Source organism: Crocodylus siamensis, chromosome 4 (genome assembly GCF_052110815.1).
Source record: "Crocodylus siamensis isolate JL-2025a chromosome 4, ASM5211081v1, whole genome shotgun sequence".
Classification (NCBI taxonomy): Eukaryota; Metazoa; Chordata; order Crocodylia; family Crocodylidae; genus Crocodylus; species Crocodylus siamensis.
Window position 1 is genome coordinate 72,020,794 of NC_143398.1, and position 19,981 is coordinate 72,040,774.

Genomic DNA, 19,981 nt, shown 5'->3' on the forward strand with positions numbered 1-19,981 from the left:
GCAAGGAGCTGCTCAAGGCTGGGGGGTGTGGACAGGATCTTTTATAATGGCTGGACTTATGCAGATCACACTCGATTTACAGGGTCAGGCTTGATTTTATTATTAAACGAACAAAATCACTATACTGGGTGCACCAGGGAGCACCCACTCACACTCGTGTGGAAGCGGGGAGGGGTCGCCGGGATCAGGCAGGTCTGGCATCCTTCCCTCCGGCTGATCAGGCCGAAGGTCACTCCGTGTCAGTCGTCGTGGGGTACGTTTCGTTCCGTCGGGCGCGCAAAGACCCCGAAGTTCACAGCACGATGAGTTTTATACTCTCTGTGATGCGGGGCGGTCTAATTACATGCGGCGCTTTCTCATTTTCCCGGGGCGGTGACCGTCACATTATTGACAAGCCCTGGACTTCCCCTTGAGAGACCCCGTGCGGAAAATTCCAGCCGCATGCTGCTTCCACGCTGCAGCCCCAGAGCCTCCCATCCACCCAGCACCTGCCACACAAACGCTAAGCACATGCGAACATGGCCACCTATAGCACTCAGCAAGTGCAAAATAATTACAACATGCCCCCCGGCCATGTGAGCCAAGTGGCTTACAACAAATTGGTAAACGAACCACTACAATAATAAGATAACAAAAGGAACATCAAACAGCTGTAAACATTGGAGTTGCTTCCGTTACTTAACACACTCAAAACCTTAGAGGGAAAATGGGGCAATGGCCCAAACACTCAAAGCGCAGTTGAACAGAAACCTTAACAGGTCTAGTTCAGTTCAAGGTAAGTATTACCATTAAACTTAACTAGTTAAACAGAAATGGAACTTGGCTACTGAACTAGCTCTATAATGAGCTTCGCCTTATTTCTTGAGGGTAAACATTTGTCTGGGGAAAGTGCTTGTGATGTGTAATAAGCATAACAGATGTAACCTGACGTCGGATACAATGGGCAACTAGGCCAATACAACAAGACCCAACTAAAATCACAATCAAGATTGTAAACAGGGGGGTTAACAGATTTACTAACCACGGCGAAGCCAAAGGTTAAATAGTGATTCAAATGTGCTTGTTAACCAATTAAAAGGGGTCTGAACAATTGTGCGTGTGTCTTCCGCTACCTTGCGGATTTGGCTGATAGCTTTGGAGAGGGGTTCTGAGGCATTATAAATGATGAGACAGCAAGTCTCATGTGGTGCAGTGAGGTTCAACGTCGCGCAGAACCCACCCTCTTTAGCTAGCATAAAATCCAGTACAAGACGGTTTTGGAACACCATTTTAGAGGTGTCCTGCAACTGGCGGTTAAACACTTCTAAAGCATCTGCCGTACCGTTAGCGAGTCTTGCTAACAATTCTAAAGTCTGTAACTGCTGAATGGCTAAAGCAGAGGCAGAAGCACCAGTGGCGAACATGCCATATAAAGTCCATCCGGTAGCAAACTTTCTACGCTCAGTGTGGGTCATATTGGACCAGAATTTGGGTTCTCCCATGACACCTGTGATTTGGTCAGTGGAAACTACATTACGGCGTTTCCGAGCGTTATTTGGGAGTGTGAGCAGGGCGGTCCAATGAGTGACATTGGAAAACTGATAAGGGCATAGGGTAACCTGTACCAAGATACAACAAATGTTCAAGTGATATGGAAAATGACTATATAAAATGGCCTGGGTTGAATTTTCATCCCGTTGGCAATAAAACATGGTGTCATGGGGAGCTGGAATTAGCCCCACTGGGGGGGGGTTTGGTATTGAAAAGAGCCAATAATGACTTGAGATCCGAGCTAAAGTGGTTGGTAAAGGTTTTAAATGCCTTACAGTGAGCAGGTAAACCAAAATTGCTCCCTGTTGTCATAAAAGCTTTTGTGGAGAACAAACGGAATGCCATAATATCTTCAAAAGCCCTCCGGGACACGGACGTTCTGAAGGTACACGGAATAGTGTGACACCCCGGCCAAAAACACTGGGTGTCAAGGGTAGAGAGTTTAACCTTTACTGCTTGTAAAACGGCTTGAGGAAGTGACGGGATAGAAAGAGTGACATTATTGGGGTCGGGCACGATGGAGTGCGGTGCTCCCCACGGTGGCCCATGGGTAAGATTAAAGCAACCCTGTGGCATATCTTGGACCGTGCAATTAATCGGGTGGGTACCATTCCACTTCCATGCATAAGTAAGGGTTTTAACAGAACAAGTCGTTCTACATGCTAAATAGTGGATAGTTTCATTACCGGAAGAATTACGTGTAAAACTCAAAAATAACTCCGTGTAATTAACAGGGATAACAGCTATACGAAAAGGGCTATCTGCAGCTGAGGTAGGTGCATGGGCACAAACCGAGCCTGAGGTATGTCCAGTAAGTAACATCCACTCCCGTGAGGTGCAGAGGAATAAGTTATCCGCAGCGGGTAATGGGGATAAATCTAAACTTCGCTTCGCGCATTTTGTAAAGGAAAGCATTACAATGACATTAGTTAACAACAAGAAATAGATCAAAAACAGTAACCATAGCTTCCGACGTCGGCGTGGGATTACACTCGGTACCGATGTGGGGGCAGTTGCTCCCGATCCCCTTGGTCTCCCCACAAGTCTCACCCATAGCCCCACAAATGACAGGGGCAGTGCCCGTGGGTCTTGCGGTGGCAGCATGATGGGTGGGCAGATGAGAGGTTCGGTAGCGGCCTCCTCGTCCTGTCGACGGGTGGACATCGCGAGGAGTTACCTGACTTAGAAAACAAACAGTTGTTAACTTAACAAAACACTGCGAGGTTTTAACCAGTTGAAATGTACTAAATGCTCACGATCGTCGACTGGGTCAGTCAAACGGAGCTTGTAGGTATGGGCCAAAGGTGTGGGTTCAACGACCACGCCGGGAAATGTGGGTGGATACTTGGTGGGAGTCGAGGTTGGGAAGGCAACCCATACAGGGTCCCCGGGTTTAAAGTCTGGGTCCCATCCCTCTCGAGTCTGAAGAGGCCCTATGGCCCAGAGGTGTTTTCCACTGTTGAGGTTGAGCAGGGTACTTTCGACCATCCCTTGAAATCGGTTTGTCTCAGTTCCAATAAGAGTTTACGCTTTAATTCCACGACGCCATTAGACTGGGGATGATATGGTAGGTGTATGTGATGACGAATATTATGCATCGTGAGAAAATTGCGAATATGGTGACTGTTGAAAGGTGGCCCACCATCAGATTGTATTTCTCGTGGAGTCTGCCATTGAGAAAATTGGTGCAACAGAGCTTGAGCGCACCGAGGCCCGTCGGTTTTAGTCATGGGAATCGCACCGACCATACGGGAACCGAGGTCGACAACAACAAGCGCCTTAGGATGCTGGCGCGCATTGGGAAGTGGGCCCATTAGGTCAACCTGCCAAAATGCGCCAGGTTGATGTTGTTCGGCGTTGTAAGCTCCCTGGAAAAAAAATTTTCTGAAAGGTTTAATCTGGGCACATTGGTGGCAGGCTTGAAGCACACGTCGCCAATCGCGTGGTGTGGGTAGGCCATTACGAGTGGTATATTGCCAGCCGCCTACATTACGATAACGCCGCATGGTGGTGTCTGAGCTGGGATGGCCCCATAAATCATGAAGCCATTTAAGGTACGGATCGCAGACCGGTTTTGGCGACCTATGTACTTCGGCGGCTGGATGAATAATGTCATCCATACAATCGGATGATGCTGGCTTTGGACCTAGAGCTAACCAGTCATCAACAGCCTGATGCAATGGGTCGGTGTCCGGCACGTGGGAATTAGTATGTCGGATCATCGGGAGATGATTCATGCAGTGAAGTACTTGAAAGATGTCATCCCATTGGGAACGAAAACGTTCTGGTTCGGCTACTCCCGTAAGGACATCACAGACCCAGCGAGAATCCAGGACAAGGACCACTGTCGTGAATGGCTGATCATGTGTGATAGCGATATGTTTAAGTGCACCGATGGCTCCTCGCAGTTTGAGCTCCTGTGCTTGATGTGTAAGGGGTGTGTCTGGTGTGTCATGCCAGTTGGGGTTCGCCCATTCTATGTGGCTGGCAGCACATAGTGAACACTTCCAAGCAAACCCACCACCGAATTGCGACGTACCATCACTGGCCACGTTTCCTGAAAGCGAAGTCCCGTACAAGATAGGATGGGAAGAGACAGTCGGGGTAACGGTGGCACTGTCGTGACACGTCCATGCAGCCCAATCGTATTGGGTGTGTGTCACCAGCGTATGCCAGGTGGAAGGAGCCCCATGGAAGTCTCCTGGAATTCGTGTAGGATCGAGGTGTGTAAGTAGGGTGGCACCTGGGCCGTAGAGGTCGTGAACGCTGTGGTGAAGATGATGTTCAGACGCTAAACGTAGGCAGAGCAATAATTTGCCCAGGTGTCCATAACGATGTTGCTCCTTATGGAGGGTCCGGTTAAGAAATGTTGCTGGGCCGTTAGAGGTGTGCGCTGTGACCCAAAGATGTGTAGGAGTCCAACCGACGGTGACACGAAGCGGTGTCGTTGGGCTATATGGCACTAGGGGTGTGGTAGTGGCAGCTTGGATAAGGTCATGGACCTGGCGATTATCCCATGTCCAGGGTTGATGACTTGTCGTCCTCTTTCGCAATCAACGCTGCAATGTCGCAAGTGTACCGAGGTGTTCGGGCGCAACGTGATGGCGGAGCCAATTGATGCTGCCTAAAAATCGTTGGGCTTGTTTTGCCGTAGGACTTGTATCAGAGGCTATATCCCATGGCGGGGTAGGCACTGCAGTTGGTGATGCGACGCGACCCTGAGGAGTGTATTGAGTACCCAGAAATACACAGCTGGAGGAGGGTTCCAACTGAGACTTAGCAATGTTGATGTCCCATCCTTCCTCCCGTAGGTGGTTGACGAGGTCGGCGGTGACACGTTTAACGAGTTCTGGTGGAGTCCCCAGGACCAAGACGTCATCTACATAGTTGAAGAATTTCACGTTGCAATGGGAGTTGGGAAAATGCTGAAGGGATTGATTCATGGCGGCCGTAGCAAGCGCAGGTGAGTTACAATATCCCTGAGGGCAAACCCTCCAACGGAATATGCGACCTTGAATACCCATACACAGGATTCCCTCAGGATCAAAAAGAGGAAGGGTGAAGAACATATTTGACAGGTCAATGGTGGTAGCAGTCCAAGAGCCTTGGGTCATGGCCTGTAAGAGTTCCACCTGGAGGTCCGGTAGCGTTACAACTGGGACAAGCTGGACTAGGTCTGAGCGTTTATTGGCCTGACGGTAGTCAACAACCAAGCGAGCTTCAGAGGGATTTTTCGGTTTAGGGATTCCCCAGCCAGGGGATACGTAATGGCTGTACTGCACCAGTTCGATTTTTCCTTACGCCGTAAGGCTATCGAGGAGAGCAAGCAAAGATGGGATCAGATGAGGTTTGGTATGGATAGGGGTGAACTGCCACGGAGGGGCTGTCGGGTCTTTCAGTCGCGGTGTGAACGGAGGTGGCAGGCGGGATACATTCCCGGTAACTGGGAGGGCGCTGCACACGAGATCTTTCATGTGTAGTGCTCGTAATTCCGATATGCCGAGCAGATTGAGATGTCCCAATGCGGCGACTATGGTTATTATTGGATTGCCGAGACGTACCTTAACTAGGGGGACTGTAGAGGTAGCATTAACGCCAGCAACATGAATGGTACGTCGAGTGGGAGTATGGGGGGTGGTGGCAGGATCGATAACGGTAATCTCTGCACCAGTATCTAACAAGAAACGAATTGGCAGTTGTTGTCTCGTGATGGGGTGGACAACTGGTACGACTGCGTAGGGGCAAGAATCCAAGGTAGCATTGTTAAGCACTTGGTAAGGAGGCTTTTCCAAGTTGGGGATGTCTTGTGGCTGCGGAGGATCACTAATATCACTGCACCGGCGGGCGCTTGGATCCGCAGTATCAGCGTCCGCCCATACTAGTTTTTTGGCTTGGGGGTGAACTGGAAGCCAAGCTTAACCGCTAACTGTCTCTGAGTCTCCTTGTCTAGGTGACAAAGCATTTCCTTTCTTATGCCAGCATGATTTAGGAGGAACCCAAAACGGGCGCGTTCCTCCAGGGTACGTTCGGGATACCGACGTGGAGCTTCACGGACGAAGTTGGTGATTTTGGCTAACAGGGCTTGTGCGGGGTGTTTTGGTGCTCCGTGCTCATGCTGTCGTTGTTGTCGTCTGTGTTGGAACTGGTACAACGCTGCAATGGGCTGATGATGAAGAGAGCTAACTTGAAGCTCTGCGAGCTCTGGATTATCTGCATAGATGTCGATCACGGCTTGTAAAATTGCTGGGGAAATCTGAAGTTGGAGAGGGTCCTTGCAATGCCGCTGAGGCCACGGGTCATAACCACGACGAGACTGTTGCGTTGGTCGATTGGGTGATGCCTCTGGTCCGGTGGATGTGGAATCCGGTGGCCTGGAAGAGGTAGGTATGTCATCACTGGAGTGATGTTCGTCCCCGTCATCATCGTCGCTATCGTCGTTATCGCCCTTGTTTCCTGCTCGGGTGAGAACAGATATGCTGGCATCAATCGTGGAACGTCTCTTCGGGATAGAGAGATACACTCCGCCAGCCAATGCATTAGCAAACGGCTGTGAATGCGGAGCGTGCATCAGCTGGGCCCCCTCGTGCGCTTGATGTGGCTTCTCGTGAATGGCTCCTGCCACTAGAGCGGGAAGCGAAATAGGCCACGGAGTACGTGCAATTTCTAGGACATTAGATCCGGGTAGAAGTCCTAAGCTGTAACTGCCATGTGTGGTCAGAACGACAGCCTCGCGATGGCTGAGCGTTTCATGACCGCATTCCAAAACCAGGCGTCCTAGCCACTGGGTTGGCGTCTCATCGCTTTGGCGGGCTGTCCTGCTTATGAGTTCATTCATTTCACCACTATCACGGTCTCTAGTAGTTCGCTCGGTGATAATGTTGCCGTCGTTGTCCTGACGGGTCTTCACAATTTCAATAGGATAAACCTGAAGCGGAGGGGTTGACACAGAGTTGGCTGCTGGAGGAGGAGCTGGAGGAGGAGTTGAAGGAGGAGCTGAAGGAGGGGCTGGAGGAGGACGAGTCTTGCCCCGCCCTTCAAGGAGTGGCGGGTATAGTGACGTCACCGGTGGTGGTGGTGCCTTGTCTCCCAAATATGGTGGTGGGGGTGGTACGGTGGGCGGAGCAGTAGGCGGGGGCTCTGGCGTGTCTCCGCCGCTCGGCCGCTGCTGACAGGCGCCATCTTTGCTGGTGCGGCTCATAGTCACAACCGCTACCTCGTGATCATTCAAGCGGTTGAGGGTGGCTACGAGGGTTTCACAACAAGCACGCAGGCACGCGACTTTCCTTCCCCTCTTTCTCCCTTCTTTTAACACCCCGAGATCTTCGGCCAGGGTGTGCAGCCGCCGGTGACTGACGCCGCCGGGGATCATAGATGGAGAGGGGGGAGCGATTCCCTGCAGGCACCCCTTGTCACCCGCAAGCACCGCGATCGCCTCTACACAACCGTCCCAGTCCTGGGAGGGGGTAACGTCCCACTCGGGAGGGGGGAACTCACTGGCTGCGGCGACCTGCTCCCCTTGGGCCGACGGGATAGAGAACGCGACCGCGGGATCTCTCAATATACAGCCGAGAGCGCGGCCTGTAAGACGGGCCTCCCAAGGTCTCCTGGGGTTTTCCCCAAGCCACACACAAAATGCTTGGGTCCCGTCATTATCAGTGTGGCTGGGGGCCTGATGAAATTGGAGATGGCGCCACAGTTCATCAGCGTCCACTAGCTGCCTGCAGCCGGACGCCCAAGGACATGCCTGACAGCGGGACTGATCATCCCTGTCATGATCTGCAGCCGACCATCCTGTTCGTGACGCCATGTGGACAGGATCTTTTATAATGGCCGGACTTATGCAGATCACACTCGATTTACAGGGTCAGGCTTGATTTTATTATTAAACGAACAAAATCACTATACTGGGTGCACCAGGGAGCACCCACTCACACTCGTGTGGAAGCGGGGAGGGGTCGCCGGGATCAGGCGGGTCTGGCGTCCTTCCCCCTGGCTGATCAGGCCGAAGGTCGCTCCGTGTCAGTCGTCGTGGGGTACATTTCATTCCGTCGGGCGCGCAAAGACCCCGAAGTTCACAGCGTGATGATTTTTATACTCTCTGTGATGCGGGGCGGTCTAATTACATGCGGCGCTTTCTCATTTTCCCGGGGCGGTGACCGTCACATTATTGACAAGCCCTGGACTTCCTCTTGAGAGACCCCGTGCGGAAAATTCCAGCCGCATGCTGCTTCCACGCTGCAGCCCCAGAGCCTCCCATCCACCCAGCACCTGCCACACAAACACTAAGCACATGCGAACATGGCCACCTATAGCACTCAGCAAGTGCAAAATAATTACAACAGGGGGGAGGGCAATAGATGCAGGATGCACACACATGGCCAGCATGCAACCAGGCAGGGTGGTGGGAGCAGCTGGATGCAGGTAAGTTTTAGGGATTAGAGGGCCAGGGCACGCATGTGTGTTTTTGTGTGTGGGGCAGAGTGTGTGGAAGGGATGGTAAGTTGGGAGGGGTGGGTGCTTGCCAGCACCAGGGCTTGGGGGGGAGGGGAAAGAGGGAAGGAGGGGATGTGCCTGCCCCCCCAATGGGGGAAGGGGGTGGGAGCACCTTTCAGGGGCAGCAGGAGTCTGAATAGCTGGGCCAGTGATGCTAGGACACACTGCAGGGAACAGGGGCGACAGGATACTTCAGGTTGGGGGTGAAGGGCACTGGCAGGGCTGGTAGTGGGGGAAGGGGCTGTGGAATATCATTACCTCCCCTGACAGGTGCCCTCTTTTTTGGAACTGGAAACACGGTAACCCTAACTAGCTTTAATTTGATTGTGAGGCAGGGCCCTCAGATGTTCAGGGACTAAGGCACAGTAGCAAAATATGATCAAGCTTGGATAGTGGTTTGTAAGTATTTTACTTGTTCTTTGGTAGGAGATGGCAGCACTAGTTTAAAACAGATATTGGGAGCAATACCCATCTGTGAAGGAGCTTCAGTTTCTGAGAAAGTTGAATTTAGGCTACTGAGGCTGATTTTAAATTCTCTAGTATTGGAGGAACTTGAATGCCAGCTGCCCGACCTCTGAAAGACTTTGCAATTTACATGGAGAAAAATAAACATTTTCCTATCACTTTGTCCTTCTCCAGAGACCTAAAGGTGAAAATAAAGTTAATGCACATACACACTGATATACTACAGGAAAAACAACATTGACTTCCCTGTTAAAATTACACTTCATGTCATTGGGTGCTTGATAACTCAGGTCACATGACAAATCAAAAATATCTGCTTGTTCTTTGTAAATTGAAAAACATAATCTTAAATAAAGGTCATTCTGATTTAAACAGTGTTCAAGTGGTGTGTCAACAGCACAGTCAATGCAGTTCTCACGGGTATGCCCAAGCTAGCTTTAAAGTGACTCATCCGGGTACTCAGCAGGACAGCACTAACTGTCAGCATACTCACCTAGCTTCTCAGACAGGCTTTGCAGGTAAGCTTCACAAGCAAAGGGTAACTTCCCAAGAAATTTCATAACAGAGAGAAGGGAAGGTGCCAATTGATCCCTCCTTTCCATCATCTCTAGTTTCCTATCCATATTCTTCTTCAGTTTTTACTACTTCCATCCACATGCAACATGAGAAAAAAAATTAAAGCAAGTTTTATAATTAGATCATATTAAGTTATATTGATAAGTGACAGTGCGCATAACTAAAGGAAATGCACTGCCCTCCTGAACTGATCCAACAGTTCAGTTCATTCATTAACTGCAGTTGTAGATTCACCAGGGCTTATTTTTCTGTTCTTTAGGCATTCCACAGCAGAATTCACCCTACCTGATACCCCATTTAAACTATTCAACACACTGCTTTTGAGTTCAGTAATTAAAATGGTAATTAGGTAGTTTTGTGGAAAAGCAAGCGGGTGTATGTTTTATGTTATTCTTCAATGGGTGGTCCTGTATGAGGATCATATTAGGATGCAGGACTGGAAAGGACCCAAGGAATAACCTTGTTCATCCCCCTGCTTTGAAACAGGATTAAGTATACCTGATGCACTTCCAGGGTGTGAGTTACATGGGAGCCCCAGGGGCAGGGGCTCAGGCCCCTCAGAGACAAGAGCTCCCCTGTAAGATTTGAAAGTCATAACCCCTGGGGGGGTGGGGATCTTCAATTGGATTGTTCCTTCCAATGAACTGGTTAAATTTTTTTTGCAACCCCCCCCCCCCACAAGAGTCAAAGTGTAATTTGAACCCTATGTATGTCTAAGACCTCCAGTGATATGGATTCTACAGGCCTCTCTTGTTGACAGTCTAGTGTTTACCCGTAACTGGAATTTTTTTTTTAATATGTAATCAGTACATGTCCATAGGAAACACATTTCCATCCCAATAAAGACCTTTATTTCTATCCAACTAGTTCATCATGAAAAGATTTTTGCAGTACTTACTAAGTCAGATGGTCCTTCCTATTCCTGTAATAATTTTTTGTCCAAAACTCAATTACCTGATGCTGAGTTGGTGAGGTTTCCTTGTGCAGTATAATGCAAACACATGAGCTATACATATGTTCTGCACTATTTCAATTCCCTTTTGTTAACTTGATCAGGGATGTAGAAAAAGAGAAACTATTTCCTTTGAAAAGTTGTTTAACATCTTCCTGTGCAAGAATAAGCCATTGGTCTTTTATATTAATTCTTGTTACAATATGTAGGTCTTTAAAAATATAATGTTACACTCAGATATTCCATTTGATTTGTGATGAGGAAGTATGCTGATCCTCCTAGTGCCAAGTGCTGAATTATTTTATATATATATATATATATATACAGTGAAGGAGTTACACAGCAGTTGTTTGTGTGCAGAAGACCTGAGCAAGTTGAACTCTACTTGAAAACAGTAATTTTCACCTGTTATGCTGATTTTGTTTTTTATGGCTGAAATAGTGCAAACCGCACCAGACTTTTAAACCACTATATTAAGAGTAATTTACCATATTTACTCCATTAGGAGACAAGGGGTATTTTCCCCCTCCCATTTAGCACGGTGGGGAAAGCCTCTAATCTTACAATTGATCACAAGGCAGCAAGGGGGCAGGCAGCTGCTGTGGTTCTGGCCCAAACCCCCAGTTGTAGACAGTCACAGCTGCTCCCTGCCCCCCGCCCCCACCTCTGCACACCCCATCACTCCTCCGCCGCAGCCTCAAGCCCTCATTTCTTCCTGTCTTCCCCTCCCTGCTGCCACACTCCCCCTTACTTCTGCTCCTTGCCGGCAGACCCTGTTGCTGCAGCCTGGAGCACAGAACCAGCCTGACCCTGCTGCAGCAGTGTTGACTACATGGCTAGGGACAGAAATTACACATAAACCAGTTTAAGTGATCAGAAACTGGTTTAAATTTGTAACAGAAGAGACATTCAGTGCATATAAACCAGTTTCAAACTGGCTGAAACCAATTTGAGATGAACCTGGTTGAATTATCAGACTTAACTGATTTGACTCAAACTGGTTTATGCAATGTCTGTCCCAGACCCCTTGTCTGGTTTAGGTTAAACCCAGCAATGTCTGTCCCAGACCACCAGCATCTCTGCATGCTCTCTGGGCCGGGCTCTCTGCCCCAGCCCAGCCAGGGTGGGCCTGCCCCTCTGCTCTCCAGCCAGTGCAGGGACCAGCAGGGGCAGGAATCTGGCCAGGAAGGGTTTAATTCCCCTCTCTCTCTATACCACTAGCGGGGAACCGAGTAGCATCTGCCGGGTGCTCCCCACTCGCTGCTGCAGCAGTGGGGCACCATGGCCCCTGAGGCAGAAAGGGGCATGGAGGAGAGTTAGTCTCCCCTCTACCTCCACTGGCAGCTGGGTCTCCCTGCTCTTGCCACCATGCTTCCTGCCCCTCCCAGCAGCCCTGTCTAGCCATGCCCTCTCTCCACCACTGCAGTGGGAGGGGGCAGAGCCCTTGTTGGGGGCAGCAGCCCCTGTCAATGTGCGGGAGCCCAAGCCCCTTTCTGGTAGGGGCTCTGTGCTGTGGGGCTGGCAGAGTTGCAGCGGGCTGCAAGTACCAGCACCAGGGTCCTGAATGGGCCAGAGCTCTGCAGGTCCCCTAGAGTGCTACTGCGCTTCGGGGCAGCTGAGCCAGCCCCACAGAGCAGCCCCCGTCGGGAAGGGGCTTGTGCTCTAGGAAGCCATGACAGGCTGCTGCCCAGCACGTTCACTTACCGCTCGCCGTTCCAGCTGCTGGGTGGGGGCGGGGGCTCGGTCTGTGCTTGGGACCAGCCCCCTTCCGGCAGGAGGGGACTTACTTAGCCACTGGCCCCAACCACAGGCCGAGTAGCGGCTGTGGCCAAGCCAGGCCAACCCTGCTGCGGTGCCAGTGGCTAGCAGCCGAACAAGCCCCCTCCTGTCAGGAGTGGGCTTGCCCCAAGCAGGGGGACTGCTGGCACTGCAGCTGGTTCTGCCTGGTTTGGCCACCTCTACTCTGTGCTCAGGGCCAGTGGCTGAATAAGCCCCTTCCTGCTGGGAGGGGGATGGCTCCAAGCATACAGTGGTAGCAGCAGCTGGGCCAGGTAAACCCTATTGTGATGCCAGTGGCCTCTTTGTGCTTGGGACAAGCCCCTTCCCAGCAGTATGGAGCTTATTCAGCTGCTAGCACTGCAGTGGGGTTTGCCTGGCCCAGCTACAGCTGCCATTTGGCCTATAAGCGGGGCCAGCTCCTGAATAAGCCCCCTCTTGCCAGAAGGGGACTTGCCACAAGCACAGACCAAGCAGTGGGGATCAGGCCCTGCCTCCACCCGGCAGCTGGAGTGGCGAGCAGTAAGTGACCCGAAGCACAAGTAAAAATCTTTTTCTGTCTTGCAATAACCTAAGACACCTAATATACAAGAGTTAAGTTATATTCTCATTCTTCCATTAGGTGGCAGTGAACACTCAGTTCCTTTGGCTGGCAGCAATTGCTACTACACAGAACAACCAAAATTGCCCTGTCTCATAAGCTTTAGGGCTTTATTTTTTTCCCCCCTTGTCAGGTGGAGGAGGGAGACTGACATGCAGGGGAAAAATAAATGATTTACATTTTGACTGTATTCCTTTGCACATAATGATGTTGTACACAGATTCGCTGAGTATTTGGGGCTACATTGTGGAACATGGGTGCAGTCTACACAAAAGTGCATTGTCCAAGGACAGCACCAAGGAGCTTTTTCACTCTCTCTGAGCTCTTAGGGACAAGAGACTGTCCATTTAATCATCACAGGACCTGGGCACCAGTCCTGGATCAGGACCCTATCGATCCAGTCAATGTACAAACACAAAAATACAGTCTCTATCCTGTACCCTCTACCTCTTCAAGGTACAATTTTCAATGTAAATCAAGAGACAACAAATGGATACAAAAAGACAATGGCCTTCAAGACAACAAGGAGACAATACTGGTCAGCATCATAGGCTGTGCTCTTAATATGTCAGCAGGAAAAAAAATGTTAAGTAGTCTGCAGGCACCATGATCAAGGGCGATTTTGAAAAAGGGTTATTAGCTGCAAGTATTTATGGTAAGGCGCAACATGGGGGAAAACACAGATGTGCTTGTTTGACAATGTACAATGGAGACTGGCATCATGCACCAACTGGAAATGAGAGTCAGTCTTACAGACTGAATCTTAAGATAGAGAGAAAAGGTAATGAAGGAATAAGCCATGAAGGACCTTGAATGTGAAGAATGAGGTGTGATACAATGGAGAACAGGAAAAAAGTAGAGAGATGGAAAGAGCAGGCAACAAGGTCAAAGCAACAAGATGGAGAAATTGTCTTTGCAGCAGCATTTTAAATTGATACAAGCAGAGCAAGATGCATTTTTTTAGGGCAGAAAAGGAAGTTGTAATAACTCTGTGGGTACAGTTTGCTTTCCTCCATATGGCACAGCTGGTGAGGTCTTTTGCCCAGCATGTGTGCCATGATGTGAAATTATTTCCTCATCTCCTCCCATTGTCTTTCTGGGGTATTTGTACCCACTAGGGAACAAGAACAAAATGATCCTTGTTCTTGACTGCCTAGAGAGAAGGAAAGACTCCTCTTGCCTTCACATCTAAGCATCGTGCATAAAACTGGCTATTCGGGTGTATGTTAATGCTGCTTAAATTTAAAATTTATTAATACTGATTAAAACATTGCTCTGCCCAGTCTTACAGTACTGGAAATACAGTATGACTGTTCTCAATAGATTTGGAAGCCGGGAGTTAAGGAAGTTCCTCACGTCAGCCCCTACTGAATACGTGAAGCAAGGGGGAGGGAATTTCAGCAGGTGCCCTCCATGATATCTGAAGTCCCTTTCTGTTAGTAGGAAGCTATTTCCCTCATTTTTCAGATGCCATAGGACATGCTCACAGCCCTCAACCTACACTTCTGTGAGATGTTCCAGGATCTACAAATGACTGAACAGTATGTAAATTAAAAGTAATTCAATTGGTCACATTTTTATTAGCCACAATTAAATGAGACAAAGAGGCTGAATGACTGGGAGGGAGGGGTGCACTGTCACTGTGTGCTGAGCATTGTGGAATTGGGTCTAAGGGTAGAAACAAACATTGCCAAACCAAACCAAATCAGCCATGGCAGGACATGATCTGCCACGGCTGATCGGCTTTCTTAGGTGAAACATGCATCACCTCTTGCCAGGAAATTCTCTGCCTCCTTTACTGCTCCCTGCCTCCTTGCTGGTACCCACAGGATCAGGCCCCTCAAGCTTCCAGTCACCTGCCCAGGGCAATGGAGAGCCTATGCTCTCCTGCCACAAAGCAAACATACCCACCACAATAAAATGGCACAATCTTACCATCTTTGTCATGCCCACCAATTTTGGGCATATGTAAAAACAGCTGTATGATTGCTTAGAACTCCAGTTTGAAACTGGAAATAGGCCTGTTGAAAGTGTCTGGGTTAGGGTCAGAGGAGAGAGCAACAAGGGCAATGTCAAAGTGGGGGTCTGCTATAGACCACCAGACCAGGAGGAAGTGGTGGATGAGGCTTTCTTCAAACAGGTAGCAGAAGTTTCCTGATCACAGGCCCTGGTTCTCTCATAGGGGGCTTCAGTCACCCTGACATCTGCTGGGAGGGCAATACAGCACTGCACAGGAAATCCAGGAAGTTTTTGGAAAGTGTTGGGGACAACTTCCTGGTGCAAGTGTTGGAAAGGCCAACTAGGGGCCGTTCTCTTTTTGACCCGCTGCTCACAAACAGGGAAGAATTGGTGGGGAATGTAGTAAGTGGATGGCAACTTGGGCAGCAGTGACAACAAGATGATGGAGTTCAGGCTCCCGAGGAAAAGAAAGAAAGGAGAGCAGCAGAGTAAGGACCCTGGACTTCAGAAAAGCAGACTTTGATTGGCGCAGGGAATTTCATGGGCAGGATCCCCTGGGAGGCCCATCTGAAGGGGAAAGAAGTCCAGGAGTTCTGGTTGTATTTTAAAGAAACCTTACTGAGCACATATGAATGAACTATTCTGATTCACAGGAAGACTAGCCAGTAGGGCATAAGGGCAGCTTGGCTTAGCAGGGAGCTCTTCAATGAGCTAACACACAAAAAAGCTTGCAGAAGCAACTGGGGAGGAGTATAAGTATTGCTCAGACATACACAGATGAAGTCAGGAAGGCCAAAGTGCAATTGGAGTTGCAGCTAGCAAGGGATGTGAAGGTTAAGAAGAAGAGTTTTTACAAGTATGTCAGCAACAAAAGGAAAATAAGAATGTGCGAGTCCCTTACTGAATAGTGCAGGCAACCTAGTGACAGATGATATGGAAGAGACTGAAATATTCAATGCCTTTTTCACCTCAGCTTTCTCAGGCATGGTCAGCTCCCAGACCTGGCAGCACAATTTGGGAAGGAGGTGAGCAGCCAACAGTGGGAAAAGAACAGGTTAGGAACTATTTAGAAAAACTGGATGTGTACTGCATTAAGCTTGCAACCTGGCTAACTTAGCTATGCGATGAGGATTGGTGTGCATCTGTTAAAAGGTGAACCAAATTATGCAGTGCTTTTCAAAAGCCCTTTCCATAGTTATGAAGCCAGGTAAGTTACTTGAATGCTGCATCCACCAAGTTTATGCCAACATATTTAATTTTTTTTCCTGTAAACTACACCAAAGCAGCAAAAAAAAAAAAAAAAAAAAGCAACAACCTTGGAAATTTCCAATAAATTAAAACACTTCAAAAAGCCAGTTAAGCTTCCCAAGTGGCAATGATGTACTCACCTATCAAAATGCACTGAGAATGCTTAAATGCCATGTGGGATTTTTCTAAGTATCATTTTCTCAAAAGCTTATTTGATTTTCATTGTCATAGTGATCCAGTATATCACCCTTTTCCAAGTTTTAAATGTAATAATTTTAATAATAAAAGACCTGAAGTCTGAAAGGATCCACCTGGATGGACCCATTTTCCTGCTCACCTGAGGGTCATACTCAGTACCATGTCTATATGCTTTCATTTTACACAGCACACGCACCTGTAGGCTCAGTGAGGAGAGACAGGCCACGGCTATTGAAACAAAGTTACCTATTTACTCAGCAGTACAGTAATTATTTCCTAATCAGTAGATAGGACTACAGCCACTTGGCACTTCTCCATATGACATTTTCAGATCCAAAAGAGCAGTTGGGGATTTTGAGACAATTCAAGCAACCAGATGCACTAATGTCTGTGGCATTCATTCTCTAGACATCTCATATAACACCCATTCAGTCTTATCACCCATAATCCTTATGCTCATGTTTTATCAATTTTTAACTTTTAAACAGCAGGTTATGATTGTTGTGCAAGGCATTTTCTGTGAATTAATAAGCACCTTATGTTGATGACTCAAGTGGAGGGTCATTAACTGCTTCTAGATGGTCATTAATCCCTAGTAAATGCTCTGCACATGGACCATTACTACATAATTAAATAATCAATATTACCCTTTGATTCATAAACCTGAAGTAATATATTCCAAGTTTATCTTGGCTAGGGCTATGCTTAGTTCTTGTAGTTTATGGTGCATGGGAAGAATAACAGTATGGCAAGAGAAAGCCAAATTTAATCTGTTGGCTCTTAAAGTAACAGTTACTTTATAAAAATGGCAATCAGTGGTTGTATACATATAATTTAGAGAATCACCAATGTTTTCCTGTTTAAGAAAGTATAATGGAACAAATAGATGCAAACTGAGAAAAATTGTTCAGCCTTGGGCATTGAAAATTCATATTATCTTCCTCCATTTAATTTCATTTCCTTACATTCAAAACATTAAAAATACCTATACAAAGGTTCTCATTGCTCCAACACCTAACATTAAAACAGAACCTCAGCTGAATTAAAATAATCAGACAGGAACTTTGCCTGATAGCCAGCCATCTATAAGGAAAGCTACTTTCCACCCTTTTGTCATTTTAGGTATAGTCTCCTCCCTCCTAAACAGACACTAATTGGGCCTCCATTTCTCTTTTCTTTTTGCTTTTTCTGTTGCAGTGGAGAACACTCTGCCTTCTTTAAAATGCTTGCCTTTGTAACTAGAATCTACCTATCAAGGCATTAGCAGATGAAGACAATGGTACCCACTTCAAACTCAGTCAAGCAAGGACCACACCATGTTGTTCCACCAAGATAATAGCATCACTGAATTTCATACAAAAAGCTTTTGAAACGGCTAAGAAAATACAGTACTATATATGATACGTACAAAGACCAAAGATTTTCATCTGAAGTCCCCGACAGATGTTAAAACAGGCACGAGATTGGTATCTGAGAGTTTTTATGCCCAGTACCAGAAATTGTGTGTACATGGCAAGATGCACGATTTTTGGGATTAGGCATAAAATTCCTCAGATCCCAATCATGCAACTGCCAGAGCATACGCCTGGGGATCAGAGCTCCCTGACCCCAGATGCCTGCACTGCAGGAGGGCTTTAGGGGTGCAGATAGTAATGCAGCTTCCAGCTGTAACTTAGAAAGATTTTTGCGAAGTGTTTTGAGTTACAACATTACCCCAAACCAAGCAGAAGTTCACTGTTGGTTCCAAGAGAGGGGAATCTAGCTGCCCACAGGAGCCTGCAGCCAGGTTCCCATAGGAATTGCCAGGGCTCTCCACCGGTGTTCATTGTCTTCAGAATAGGAGGGGAGAAAGGTAGCGGAAGGAGCTCATTTTGGCTCTGCAGATGGCGCTGAAGGTGGGTGGGTTAATGGGAGCCCCCCCTACCTGGCAGGGGGCGGGGACTGCAATATACCCTCCCTTCAGACTGAACTCCCTCCACTCCCTCTCCCCCCTCCCATTCTGAAAACACCAACAGGCTGGGAGCTCAGCAGGGACAAGTTACAAAAGACACTACATTTAGTGACATCTTTATCCGATACCTCGCGCAATGTGGGGTCAGATTTTCACCCAATAAGCCGTTTTTGAAGCTGTATGCAGCCACGCACTTGTCTGGTCACAGCTATAAGCTACTTTCTGTAGCCAGATCAGGCAAAAACTGTCACTTCTGTCTGCACCTTAAATGTCCCCTAGTGCAAAGAGCCAGATTCCCACGCTGCAAATCTGTGCACTGCAGAATCCAAGACCAGGGGCTGCCTCCATGGGATCTCACAAGGGGAAGCCCTGGATCTGAGTTTGGGACCAGGGGATGTTCCCTGCCCAATCCCAAGATTCAGACACAGGGTGGCTGTGTTCCAGACCTGGGGGCTGCTTCCTGCCTGATGCAAACCATTAGCTGATAGACAGCATCAGGCAGGCGCAGCCCCAGCTGTGGTACGCATGCCACTTGTTCAGTTTAAAGTACATGGAGCCCAAAAGCTTTCCCCAAGAAAAACCTGTTGGCAATAAAGAGTTTTGACAGAGTTAAAGGGATGGATGAGAAACAGGAAATTAATTACAAAGAAGTCAGCAGGTTTAGGTCATAAATTATTTATGGCAGCAGCTGCCTCATCCTGTGTTTGTACTATACAGAGCAGACCAAGGCCCTGATCTTAGCTGTTGCTTGTAGGCACTACCCTAAAACATGTAACACCACTGTTATGCATGTTTCAAAATCTTGAATGTAAAGAGGAAGGAAAGATGGCAGGGGTAGATCCAGAGGGGCTGCGGCAGCCTGGTTACACCTCCTTCTGCCTGTAGTCTCAGAGATCACCAGCATGTCAGTAGAGCTCTGTATGTGCTGTGAGCTCTATAAGCTCACTGGTACAGTGTCTGCCTAGAGTTCCTGCTTTCATGCAGTGCTGGAGCTTGCTGCCATTTGCTCTTCCCCTCCCTGCTTCCTCTTGTATTCCTCAAATTCAGCAGCAGGGGAAAGGGGCACACTACTGCCCCTTGTCTCCTCCTTTCCCCTGCTCCTAAATTGAATGAGCTCTCTTCACTTTGTATGCACCACACTGCCTAAGGGGTTGTGGCAGCATCCCTGTCATTCTGATATTGGATGTGCCCATTAAAGAACCCAGTGGTAGAGTGCAGAAGTGAGGAGTCTGAGATATTGTGACCATATGGGACCAGGGGGAATCAGGGATACTGCCCCACCCTCCTCCCCCAAGTTCAGTGGCACTGCTGTAGGCAGAGGCAGAATGGCACAGTGTGGCAATTCCACGACACTTGTTTGAATTTCTGCTGATGGGCCAACACTAGCCTACGAAATCTGGGACTGTCCCAACCAAACCGGGACATACGGTCACCCTAGGTCAGAGACCAAGGAGGAGGAAAACAGGATGTTAAACGTGTAGGGAATCAAAGAAACATGTAAAGAAAGCTTGGCATGCATCGCGTTCATGTCTCAAAGAAAATGCCAAGGTCAGAACATAGGACTATACCTTTCTAATACAGACCACCTCTACCCTCCTTTTGCCCCAAGCTATGGCAAACAATAGCCTGTTCTCAAAGGTCCAGAGACAATTCCACAAAGTTCCTTCTATCTGGCATGGAAACCATCACATTTTAGGACTATAAGAAATGCCATAGTGGGTCGTACCATCTA

General features: G+C 48.3%; 1 protein-coding gene across 1 annotated transcript in view; it reads right to left on the bottom strand.

Annotated features, from left to right (window-relative positions):
* Nucleotides 1-89: 89 nt before the first annotated feature.
* LOC149865860 (uncharacterized) overlaps nucleotides 90-19,981 on the bottom strand; it is an 88,336-nt gene continuing 68,444 nt past the window's right edge. The window contains exon 7 of the mRNA XM_090042559.1: nucleotides 90-9,632. Within this exon, the coding sequence (XP_089898685.1) occupies nucleotides 5,909-7,837 (1,929 nt within the window). The 5' untranslated portion in view covers nucleotides 7,838-9,632 and the 3' untranslated portion in view covers nucleotides 90-5,908. The remainder of the gene's footprint in view (nucleotides 9,633-19,981) is intronic.